The 13,383-nt window shown below is 33.7% G+C and overlaps 1 protein-coding gene across 11 annotated transcripts in view; it reads right to left on the bottom strand.

The window, feature by feature from the left end:
- The window catches only part of ARFIP1 (ADP ribosylation factor interacting protein 1), a 131,895-nt gene that overhangs the window by 18,133 nt on the left and 100,379 nt on the right, over nt 1-13,383 (bottom strand). For 8 of the 11 annotated variants that reach the window (XM_009448419.4, XM_009448418.5, XM_009448416.5 and 5 more), the window contains 3 exons: nt 12,626-12,847; nt 10,930-11,087; nt 5,508-5,682 (listed from right to left, as the gene is read on the bottom strand). In XM_009448419.4, the coding sequence (XP_009446694.1) occupies nt 5,508-5,682; nt 10,930-11,087; nt 12,626-12,847 (555 nt within the window). Of the gene's footprint in view, nt 1-360; nt 568-5,507; nt 5,683-10,929; nt 11,088-12,625; nt 12,848-13,383 lie in introns of all 11 variants that reach the window. The other 3 variants (XR_010156361.1, XR_010156359.1, XR_010156360.1) reach the window with 1 other exon arrangement.

The raw sequence follows: 13,383 nt of genomic DNA, 5'->3' as shown, positions 1-13,383 counted from the left end.
TTCATCTTCTTCTGCCTCCTCTGTCATCCTTTAAGTCACTAAAATATAACATAATAATGAAACAAACCTGCATTTAATAGTTATAGCTAATTTGACATTACCTTAGAGTAGGAGTGTATTTTACACTTCTTAAAATAAGAATAAAACCCTTGCTTTTTATATTTATACCCCAAACTGCTTTGTTGAATCTTCTGATACATTCAGATCCCACTCCCAATATATTCATTGCCCTTGAGATTTATCATTCCCAAGTTAAATTGGTCACCTTAAAGAAAAAATTAACCTTCAACTATTTTTTCACATCTTTATACTTCCAAGCCACATAAAAAGCTATCTAAAAAAAAAAAATGAGTTGCTTACATTGATCTGCATATTTTTCTTTAACTTTTTGCCTCCTCTTTCCATGCAAACAGAAAACATTGCAGAAAACAGAAGCATTTCTGAGAGACTATGCTTTGGCCTCATGAAAGCAAAGAGTGAGGTAATCAGGATTCTGCCTTTTATCCTCTCCAAGTTGACTTTCATTCACTTCCATCTCCTTCCAATCCCTGTAGTGCGCCTCTAATTCTGGGAAGAAGGCAAACATGCACTTGCTGAATGAGTACTATATACCTGCACCATTGCTAGGCTTTATGAGGGCTGTAAAAGAAAGCATGGTATCTACTCTCACAAAGTCTACAAAGCACCAGAAATGTCTATTATTCTTTCTCTTTACTAAACTAGCCTATGTTTTGTTTTGAACTCTGAAAGAAACAATAACAGGTAAACAAACTGCCTTAAGTCACAAAATAGCTCAAGTTACATTATTTAAAGGTCTCAAAAAGAAGAAATACTGATGAAAGGAGAAATATTAGAAGACTAATGAGCTATGTCTTTACTGCTACACAACTCAATGTGGTTTAGTAAACAAAGAAGAGAATATCAGAGATGAATAAGGATTGTTTAGGTTAAAGGCAAACACAACTAAATCACGGGGTGAAGAGACAGAAAATACGAACTATAACTAGTAGAACAACACATCTTTTTCATTAAGGGTAAATGACAAATACCCTTAGGTGCATTTATCACGCATATATGCAGAAATGTGAGTATTTTATATACCTTACCTCTTTCTTTTGCCATAGGGAAGAAAGGCTAGACTAAGTACATATAAACACATCAATTTTATAGCTAAGAACCTAACTCCTGATCTGTCTCAAAATTTTAAAAAAGTTCTAAGAGGGAATAAAGAAAAACACTAAATGCTAAAGCTTATTACTATAGTCACACGGCTGGCTTTTAGTCCCATACTCAAGGACTACTTGCTTTTACTTTATGCCCTATTCTCTTTGTTTGGTTATCTGGCTTCTCATTTTAGAAGAGAAGTGTTATGAAAAGATATTCCAAAAGCCATGACATGAGAACCAAAAGAAAGCCAAAAAGAGAGACAGAGAGAGAGAAAAGCTGCAAAAACAGGTGTATATACTGCAGTAGTCTTTAGGACATTATCAAATTACAGAACAGCACATTCATTGATGTTTCATTTCTTCCTGTTAAGAAATAGGATGACTAGCAGGATGTGGTGGCATGCGCCTGTAGTCCCAGCTGCTTGGGAGGCTGAGGTGGGAAAACTGCTTGAGTCCAGAAGTTCAAATCTAACCTGGGCCACATAGTGAGATCCACTATCTTTAAAAAAAAGCAGGGGATGGTGAGTGGTTGGGGGGAAGAAATAGGAAGAGTATACTATGTTTTCTTCAAATTAAAGTGTTGGGCCTGGTGCAGTGGCTCATGCCTGTAATCCCAGCACTTTGGGAGGCCAAGGTGGGTGGATCACCTGAGCTCAGGAGTTCAAGACCAGCCTGGCCAACATGGTGAAACCTGTTTCTACTAGAAAAAAAAAAAAAAAAATTAACTGGGCATGATGGCACGCACCTGTAATTCCAGCTACAGAGAGGCTGAGGCAAGAGAACTGCTTGAACCCAGGAGGTGGAGGTTGCAGTAAGCAGAGATTACATCACTGCACTCCAGCCTGGGCAACATAGCGAGACTCCTTCTCAAACAAAAACAAGAAACAAACAAACGAACAAACAAAGTGCTAAGTAGATTACCTAGCAACCACACATAAAAGAGATGTTGAGGTACAAATTCACCTAGTTTAACAAAAGAACAAAAAACCTAGACTTGAGGCATTTCAAATTACCAAGAAAGCAAACAGGGATGACAGACAGTTCCTAGGCTAAAAACCTGCTTTTCCTTCCTTTTTAAAGCTATTAAAAGTAACAGAAAAGAGTAAACGTTGCTCAACAACAATAACAAAAAAAACAAAGAAAAGTTCTCTCATGGATCTCTGTCTTCTTCTAAATGACAATTACTACTTAAAAGAACAGTCCGACAATACTTATCGTTTTGAAGAGTTAAATAAAAAATATACAAAGACCAAAGTTTCTTTATAGATTTTACTTTAGACATAGCTGATTACTCAGTTCAAATTCAAACTTAACCTTGATGACAACTGTGGAAAGCCAAAACAAAGAATATCTATGCTATCTGCTGCAGTCTGAATGTTTGTGTCCCTGCCAAATTCAAATGCTGAAATCTTCACCCTCAATGTGATGGTATTAGAAGGTACTAATCACCTTTGGGAGGTACAGTCCTCATAAATGGGATTAGTGCCCTCATGATAAAGGAATGGGAGGGACCCCTCCCTGTTCCACCACGTGAGGATATAGCAAGGAGCCATCTATGAGTCAGAAGGTGGGCCCTCACCAGACACTGGTACCTTCATTGTAAACTTCCCAGCCTCTAGAACTGAAAGAAATAATTCTCTCTTGTTTATAAGCTACTCAGTTTATGGTATTTTGTTACAGCAGCCCAAAAAGAGGAAGACCTCATCTAAGAATATAAAATCCTTGAGAATAGAAGCAATTTTCTATTTTTATTTAATAGTACTAATAACATTATTCTTAAAGCAATGACTTCCAAGCCTTTATATCTGAAGCCCTGACCCTGTTCATCCAAACTGTAAACACACATCATCAAATTCCTACCAATTGTTTCCACTTGAGTATTCTGTCATCATCTCAAACTAAACACTGGATCAAATAGAAAAAATTCCCAATCCTTTACCCTTACCCCGTTCAGGCCACACCAGCTTCCCATTTTAGTTTTCCGACCCCTGTCGTGCAGCCTTAAAATCACCATATTCCTTCCTTCATGCTGCTATTGCAAAGACCCTAGTTCGGGCTCTTAATCATTTCATTTGGCTATAAAAGATCCCTAATTAGTATGTGTGCTTCTATTTTCTTTCTTCCTTTAAGAAAGAAAGAGACTTTCTAAATGACTTTTTCCTGCTACTCTCAACTTTAAAAATTCTTCAATATTTACAAGATAAAATTAGAAGTAACATTCATCTGATTGACATTTAAAATTTATAGAGACGACCTGGCTCTATAAATGAAAAGTGTCTCCTTCTTCCCTCCCTCTGTAAACGAAAGTGTCTCCTTCTTCCCTCCCTGCTCAGTGTACACATTCCAAGGCCACAATTCAAAGTCTGTATGTGGTCAAGGCTTGGTATAATCTGGCTTCCAATTACCATTTGATTCTCTCTTCCTTTAAATCACGTGAACCTTATGTTTCACTATGTTAGTCTACTTTTCTATCAAACACGTATATTCTTCTAGCATACCTCTTTTAGTATTATTGTGTAGTGATGATAGGGTGGAATGTCAAAAATATTTTTATATTTAAAATATACAATGTCTATTATCTAAATATTGATATATTCACATCCATTATATATATGACTAAATATATATGACTAAAATGAATATGTATATATGACTAAAATATATAGTGTATATATATAGTATACATACACTATATATTAGTATATATATAGTATACATACACTATATATTAGTATATATAGTACACATACACTATATATTAGTGTGTATATAGTATACATACACTATATATTAGTGTGTATATATACTATATATACACACTAATATATAGTGTATATAGTATATATTAGTGTATATATACTATATATAGTATATATAGTATATATACACTATATAGTAGTATATATGGTATATATACTACTATATAGTAGTATATATATAGTATATATTAGTGTATATATACTATATATAGTGCATATATATACTATATAGTATATATTAGTGTATATATACTATATATAGTGCATATATATACTATATAGTATATATACATATATAGTATATATATTTATGTGTATATATTTATATATACACATAAATATACACACACAGACACACACACTAAAATAGGTATATATATATATATATATATGACTAAAATGAATGCAATCTTATGTGCTCAGCTAATGAATACTAGAAGGCTGCACTGGGCTCTGTCTGAATGATGCCAGGCAATTTTTCTAACAACTCTGCTGAGGTTTCCTTTATTGCCACTATAATGTTTTCTGGTGAGTAGTTTTCACCCATAGCAGCTTAAAAACAAGTCAGTGAAAGTGCAGACTAGGTGGATCCCAAAGAAATATATTATTTTATAGGTTTTATAGTAGCCATGAGAGTTTCTAAGGAAATGTTAAAGAAAACAATAAGATACTGACAGTTATAGTTTACTAAAATGCCCTTTGATGTTATGGAGGAGAATATAAACATGACTGTTTCCTGAGAGAACTGAAAAACAATTTTAAGAGGGTACCTGGAAGAGAGTACAGTTGAAGACCTGTCATGACTTCACAGGATGTGAAATGCACAGAAAAAACTACCAACATGCAATGGTGAGACCCATCTGTACAGGACTGCACTACACCTATTCCGTACCATGCTCACTCATTTCCCATTTCCAGAACTGCAATCCTGCATACAAAGCTGAATATGCAAGTAATAGAGATATGTCAAACATGAGAAACCGTCCTTTTACTTAAACCAAAACACAGGAGCCTATTAGTACATGAATCCACTTCCTGCTGAAACCTACAGCTGGTCCAGTTCAGCCCTCGTTGCTCTAGTCCTTAGATGTGTTCACATATGAAAAAAATGTGGAAAATGGATCTCTTGGCTTCCTTCTCCTAGGTTATGCTAACTGCAGCCCTAAGCTGGACCTTTTAGCTATTTTTCACTTATCAATTGCTGAGAAGAATGCCATAGTTCTTTTCCTGAAATCTGTACCTATCATTAACAGAAAAGCTTCAAAATATTCAGAGCATAATCTATCATTATTTCAATTTTTAAAGCACTTGCTACCAACGCCAATCCAAAGATCAATGGCTGTCCATCAAATACTTTTTGCCATGTGTTATATGTGAAAGACTGGGACGGTGGCATTGGTAACTTTTATCAAAGAAAGGTAAATATATTTTGTATACTTCTAAAAACTCAAACACTGATTACAAATGGAATTCCTTCTTGCAATTGTCATACAAGAGAGTTAACAGAAACAGAAAAACTGACTATCTCTCTTTAGGGTGACTTCAAAGTCCACAGAAAGACCTTAGAAGGTAAAGAATTTACCTTATTTTCTTCTAGAAATTTCAATTTGACAGAAACATCATTGCGCATTTTATCATATTTTTCCTTATGTGCTTGGAAGAGATGCTGTGACTGCTCAATCTTTGGCAGAGTGTTTGCGTCACGTGGTCCAAGATTCAGTTCTTCCAAATCAGTGCGATATGCATCATATTCAATCCTGGAAAGAAGAGAGTAACTGAAGCATACTACAAGAACAGTAAAGTATGTTCAAAAAATGGGTTGGAAATATGTAATATTCAGTCTCATACTATACAATAAAATATATAAAATTCTCACACATATTCTACTTGACGCTTTTGAAATCATTATTTCTTTAAAAACAAAGAGCTATTTAAATAAGAACAAAGCTGCTGGTTAATCTCATTAACTATTTCTCTCAAAGCACAGTATTAACTGACAAGTAAAATTTCCAAAATCTAAAAACCAGTTAAAAAAAATAAATGTCAAAACAAGATCAAGGGTAGAATAAATACCCCAAGTGAATTGCTTAGTACTGATGAGGCAAAGCAGGTAAGGACAGCAGACTCTAGAATGGCATACTAAAACTAACGGAAGTGTAAATGGTTCTGAAAAAAGTCTGGGTTAGCAATGCACAACAAAAATGTAATGTGAGTAACACATGTAATTTAAAATTTTCTAGTAGTTACAATGAAATAATAATTAATTTCACCTGTTATCAATATATTTCATTTTACCCAATATATCTAAAATATTAATCATTGTGGCATGTAATCAATATAACAGAATTATTCATAGGTACTTTACATTTGGAGAGTGGGTAGTGAGTCTTTGAAATCCACTGTGTATTTTACACTTCTATCCCATCTCAATTCAGACTAGCCACATTTCAAGTGCTCACCAGACATGTGTGGCTACTATACTTGACAACACAACTCTAGATGAATTTCTGTAACATCAGTATTCAGAATGTAACAACAGTATCTATTGTAGAGCACTTACCATCCTGTGTTCTGTAAGATGCCTCACTCTGATATTCTCCCCCCATCAACTCAAATAGTTACCCCACCACTGTCATCACTCCAAGATTCCATAACTCCTCATAATAGCTCTATCACAGAGCCTGTCTAAGTATAGTACTATCTTGCTTATTAAACAGTGATTTATCCAGCAGCTTCAACTATTCGGTACTCAGCAAAGAAGCAGCAAAGTGACCTCTAATTTAGTCAAGATCAGAATCACAAAGCTTATACCCTAAAACTAAAGCTCTTTATTTGGAGATATTAGGGGTATAATTCACATCTCCTATTCTGGGAATTAACAATACTTTAAATAACATAATCTATATTGTATATATGACTTGAGAAAGAATACATCAGTCCTTCACACTGATCCTAATTTATTCTTAACTCATACTGAATTTAGCAGTATGAGTTAAGATTTAATTTAATTGGCCTCTTTCAGGGTCAAAAGAGAACCATTCATTCATTCACTGATACATTGATTCATTCAACAATTCTCAAGTAAGCACTTTCCACGTTCCAGGCACTGTGTTAGAAAGTAGAGCTATGAAGATGAACAGATATGTTTATCCTCAAGAAACTCGCATTCTAGAGGAAGAGAACCTTGTAAACAATTACAACAAAATGAGATAATAAGAACTACCATAAATGAGGGTAAGGTATAATGGAAATCAAGAGGAATAATTATTTAATTAGATATCTGAAAAGGTATCTCAGACAGAATTAAAATACTATAATTAAAATTTGAAGGATGGTAAAAGCTGGCTAGGTGAATTGGGATAGGGAAATCAGTAGGATACTCTGATTCTGAAGAGAATAGCATGGACAAAGGCATAGATTTGTAAGATACAATGACACATTTGGGAATTCAGTATGTCAGAATCTGAAGCTGGAACATGACAATGGAAGAAATTAACATTAGACAGGCAGGCAGGATTGAAAGTAAGCAGCCCTACAGGCCATGTTAAAGTGTTTAAATTTAATCCAGTAGGAGAAGTAATGGGAAGCCACTGAAGAATGTTGATCTGACATAAAAATGACATGATTGTATCAGGATAGAAAGATGACCCTGGTGGTAGTGTAAGAGATGGAGGATAGAATAAATGATTAAAAAATCAGGAGCAAGGAAACCTATTAGAAAACGATGGACATATAAGAAATGAGTCACTGAATCAGGACAAAGGCATTGGAGCTAAGGAGACAAATACAAAAGATTTAGGAGGCAAGACTGACTTGGCAATAATAACTAGTTAGTTAAATCCATGGGTTCAGGAGCCAAGCTGAATGACCTCTCTGCCTTTTGGCTCTATCTTGAGCTGGTTATTTCATCTCTTTGTGCTCCAGTTTTTCAATCTATAAATGTGAACAAAAATCTCCACAAAAACTTCATATAGATAAAACACACAGGATACCTGGTAATAACTGATACCTTTAGAATGCTTATTATTATGGCCAAATTAGAAGAGGGGTATCTAGAAGCAAGCACACTAAAAACAATAGGAAATAAAAGAGAAAAAAGTAGAACTAAATAAATAGTAATACATGGTGATTTAATCTAAGGACAAATATCCTTCAATAGCCTTGGAGCGCATTTCTAAACAACAGTGATTAACTCAAACATATTCAAAGTTATAATACTGACCTTATATTTCTTAATTTTACATTCAGAGTTTGTAGGTGGTACCAAAGTAAAACTTTCCATAATAGCTTCTCTAACAGTGCTCATTACCACCAAGAAGAGAAGCTCACTAAGTTTTCAAAAAGCAACTTCACTTCAAGGTTGCCCGTCTGAACTGAGTCCATATCAACAAAGTTAGTGACGGTTACTTTATGGCTTATGTAAAACTTCTAGAGAACAGGTGTCCACATCTGAAAAGTCTCGACCACAATTGACTCCCTTGTTGGTGCTGCTGTGGAGAAGTGTTGAATGGGCTGTTACAAGATTTTCTATACATGAAGCACCAGAGGGCTAGGAAATACTTGTACACAATGCATAATAGGGAGGATTAAAAGGCCACTCGGGCATTTGCCTAAATTACCACTTTTTGCACTGATCAAATAGATGACCCTTGCCCTAAAAGTCAGTAAATTCTGGCTTTGACAGAGAAGGAAATTCAGCTACTGAAAAACTTTTAACCTTGGATTCTTTTTGACTATTATCCATCAGTAGGCAAGGTTTTAGTGTTAACAACTAGCCAATTCCACAGCTATTTCATAAACAACAGAAAAGTCAAACCCCAAGCTAAGCTTAATGAATAAGATCATACATTGTAATTTGAATAAAAAAGGATAAATTACGGGATGACATAAAACAAAAACAACATTACTGTTGTTGTTTTTTAAAGTACACACAGAGGCTGTGTAAGGGTTTCCCTTAAGAAACCAGCTACCAAGTACATGTAACTTGATTTATAATTTTGTTCAAAAGTTCCAAATGAACCTATATACTGTATTTTATAATCTGAGATCTTATACCACATTATACTTAGGGCACTAATACTCAGGTATAAGGCCTACTGATAAAATGTGAACCATAGAGAACCAATGGGTTCTTATTTTGCCTTTGAAATTGACTACAAGTGAGCAAACCATTTAACCTCTAGAGTGTTTTCTCCTCTACAAATTAATTATAAACTGTTTAGAAATAAAAGCTGAAGGGAAAGAGATTATTATTAACGAAAATATATTTCAGGATAGGTAGACAATTGCAAAGTAGAGAAACTAGATTCACAAAGTTCTCAACTAGGAGGTGGTGGGGTATTTTTGGAAGAAAACAATATCCATCTTTAAAACCCATAAATGTTAAAACAATCAGAAGGACTAGAAAATATGAATATTTAAAATGATTAGAGATAAAAGAAACAGTACCATTATGAACAAATTAGGACATTATGAATAAGGAACAGACAAATTTAGAAAAGGATCAAGTAAAACTTATATAAATGAATTTTAAAATTCATATACATAATGAACCCTTTGAAAAATATAATTTCCATGAAAGGATTTAAATTGAGACTGAAAAACCAATTACTGAGAATGTTATTGAAGAGATTTCCACGGAAGGCTATCTTACTAACAGCTATCCTCACCCTTACCCCTCCATACAACCACAGCTGTTTGACCTTCATTTTCAAGTCAATAAGAATCTCATACTTTAATACTAAATGGAAAATGACAAAATAAACATGGTATGGGACAGAAGCATCTCTTCCTGTGAAAACATCAAAAATTAACTTTTCAAAATGATTTGGGCTTTTACTTAATTGAAGTGTAAGTAAATATATATTTAATAAGCACTCAATTGCAAAAATACTAGATGAGTTTGGAGTTTTTACAGATATTTCTCATACCATTAAACTAGGATAAGAGGCAAAGAGTAAAGTTATCCTTCTAAAAGGTAAAGTTTATCTTCAACTATGCATAAAAAGTATAATGGAAAATAAGAATTTTGAGTGCTCAAAAGAAAAAAACCTCAAAAGGGACTAGAATGATACTTAAATAAAAGTGGTAGGGCATATGGGGAAAAAATTGGGCCTGGAATCAAAAGGTGAAAAAGGCTATTATAGGTCTGCCATATTTTAGACCCTTCAAAATATTTATTAATATATTTATTAATATATATTTTGTTCACCATTTAACAGGATAGTTATGAGACAGGGAAACTGTATATATACATATATATATGAATATGGATATATAAAAACCCATTAAAATAGGATGTATAAAAACATTGCATTATAAAGTTATCAAAATACAAGTCAAATATTTAATTTATATAAAAGGTAAAATTTGAAAGGGTTTGAAGGCTTGTTATAATCTGGATAAATGGAAGATGACCGATATCCTAACAAACAAAAATCATGGAGGCAAAACGAGCTTATTTATTCAATAGAAACTGAAAGTATGGGTCTGGCTATTGTGGAAGCAGTGGTAATAAGGATGAAAGGTAAATTTAGGCAAGAGTATAGAGGACCACGTAATACCTACCTGGTAGAACATAGGGCCCTGTCCTCTTCTAAAGAAGCCAGAGCTGGGAGATCCTCCATTTCCCTACTCACTAGAAGGCAGGGTTTGGGCACATGACCAAGGCTCAATTAGATAATCTCAAGGCAATGAAGCAAGTATTCATGGGTATTTAGGAAATTATTTATGGTAGCTGTGGCAGCATCAAGTACTAGAGGCACCCAGCATAGGGGTTCTAATTAGATTCTTCTGAGGCTTAACTTGGCTTTGGTTCTTGGTTGTTTCCAGAATCTTGTTCTCTCCCTTTCTGCCAAGTCTGCAGAGGCATCCTATAACTTTCCAGTACATTTTTTTTCCTGCCCATATTGGCCAGAGTTGGTTTCTGTTGTTTGTAACCAAAAAATTAACTGAATTATATGCCATCTGTAAAACAGACAACACAGTAAAAATGTATACCTTACCTGGCACTTTCATACTGTTTCACAGTCATTAATGTATCTTCAATGGTTTTATTCACCAAAGTGTTCACACTAGCAATGAAAAAATTAATGGCCCCAAGAAGAGTCTCTCCATTTTTAGCCAGCAGTTTCTGGGTATCGGCATTATAGCCAAATTCTTCCTAAAACAAAGAAGTCACCTTCATTTATTCAGTAATAAATCAGTAAAAATGACTTAAAAATCTCAAGCACGTCACTAATGGGAAAATATGTGATTTAGATAGAGATCTAGCTGTAGCAGTTTTACTTTTTCTTTCCGTCTTTAAGAATCGAAATCACAGCTAGCCATATAATTACTGAAAAAGTCCAATAAACCAAAATTGTCATCAGCTCAGATACATACCTAAAAGCTAAATAATTTTTTTAAGTTACTTTGTAGTAGAAACAATATTTTCATTTCTACATTTTGTTTCTATTATACTATAAGCACAGCTGTTGGAAAGAAAAATATAGCAGATTATTAATCAGAGAAACTATAACTTTCACAGCCAAATTAGGTAATAATTGGTTAAAACTTTCAGACATAAAACAAAGTGCATTTTTTTGTGTTTTGACTGATTCTCCTCAAAGTATAAATATTAACAATACATATTTCTTTGTAAACTTGGTGACTAGCTGACTCCCAAGCTCAGCTCTATTTAGGCACACAACTGAGGAAGGATCACTCAACACCAGCTTTAGTTCATTCTTTTTGAATAAACTGCATCTTGGTGCAGTAAACATTACACATGACTCCTTCGGATATGGCAAGAACTAACTCTAGCTCTGTACATTCAGCAGTGAAAGCTTTCCAGTGCAAGTTTTACTAATTAACAGATTAATCAGGAATGCACCTAACCAAATAAAAAACCGATCACATATTCTAAGATGTATCATTTAATTTGATAATTCTCCAGTTTGTTACAAAACACTTTTCAATTTCAGTTGAAACAAATAATGTAATATTAAATTAACTAAAATATTAGAAGATACAAATTTAAAGCTATTGCAATAGCTGTAATTACGCTTCTTAGGTGACAAAGTATTCAATAATTCAGAAAATAGCAGGAAAGTAAAATTATCCTTATTATGCTAAAACCATTTTCCATTTAAGAGATGTCCATGTAACTCCACTCTGTACTCAGTCTTCAAAATATTATAGACCTTGATTTGTTGCAAATATTGGCAGATAAAGGACCACATAAAAAGATTACCAATCAATGTATGTAAAAACTAAAATGAAAGGCAGGACAGCTTAAGATTTTTGGCACCAAATTTCCACAAGCTAAGTTACACACTTCACTGAAGTCTACATAAATGTTACTGGAAATAGAATAATACAGAAAACAACATTTTTACAACTTTTAGAAAAAGTTAACAGAACATATTACAACAGTAACCCTTGATATTGATTAAGGAGTAAAAGGCAAAATAAAATATTAACAAACAGGAAGAAAAATATGAAAGATTTATATACATACGATAATTCATAAAAAGTAAAGTTAACAGAATTCATATCACTTTAAGAGGGCCTTCTTAAAGTGATATGAAATATCTTAAAAGAGAATCTCAGAATTCCATTTTCATTAAGAGTTCAGCAAATCACAATAACAAATTACCTCTTAGAATACTTCTATTATCATTTTCTCCCATCCCTAATAGTTATTTAGAATAATCTTACATGAAGTTCTAGTGACTTCAAACTCAGGTCAGCAAATGCATCTCCAAGTTGCCTTTGGGTATGTACCATCTGGAAAAGCTGGGTCGACAATGTTTGAGCCAGTTTTAAAATATTTTCATATTTTTTCTTGTTATCCCTTAATATATCAATCTGAGCTTCAAGTTCAAGGTCCACAGTTCTTGAGCCACGGCCTAGCTTCTCAGAGATAATCTGTCGAGTACACTAAAAGTGGAAGATGCATTTTGTTTAGAAAGAAAAAACAAAACAAAATATAAATGCTAGAGCATATGGCATACACCATTTTTTGGATTCAAACAAGCTAGCGTAACAAACTGAAAATTGTCAGCTCCCTTAGTTGATCAGGACTCAGAAAGTAAATTCACCAGATGTGTCTAATAATTATTACTAATCAAAGGAAGTTTTAAGACATATCTAGCAAACTTATATACTTCCATAAGAACTCTCTCACATAATTATTTTGCAAGTTTAGTACATTTGGGTAGATTATCTAAAACAGAGATATTTGGCATTAAGACTAATATAGACTGTTAATATAGGAATAATAAGAACACCAAAATACTACTCTCCTACTGCTTTCAAATGCTCTTTTACTTCTATCTTCCCCCTTAAATGACTTGTATATATATATGTGTGTATGAATGAGGAATAAAGAAAGAAGAAACAGGAAGGAAGGAATTAAAGGGGGGGTGAAGAGGAAGAGAGAGAAACTACTAAGTTACTTTTACTCACACAGTGTG

The sequence above is a fragment of the Pan troglodytes genome, chromosome 3, assembly GCF_028858775.2.
Source record: "Pan troglodytes isolate AG18354 chromosome 3, NHGRI_mPanTro3-v2.0_pri, whole genome shotgun sequence".
Lineage (NCBI taxonomy): Eukaryota > Metazoa > Chordata > Mammalia > Primates > Hominidae > Pan > Pan troglodytes.
The sequence above is the reverse complement of the archived record's forward strand: the minus strand, read 5'-3'. Positions and strand labels throughout refer to the sequence as shown.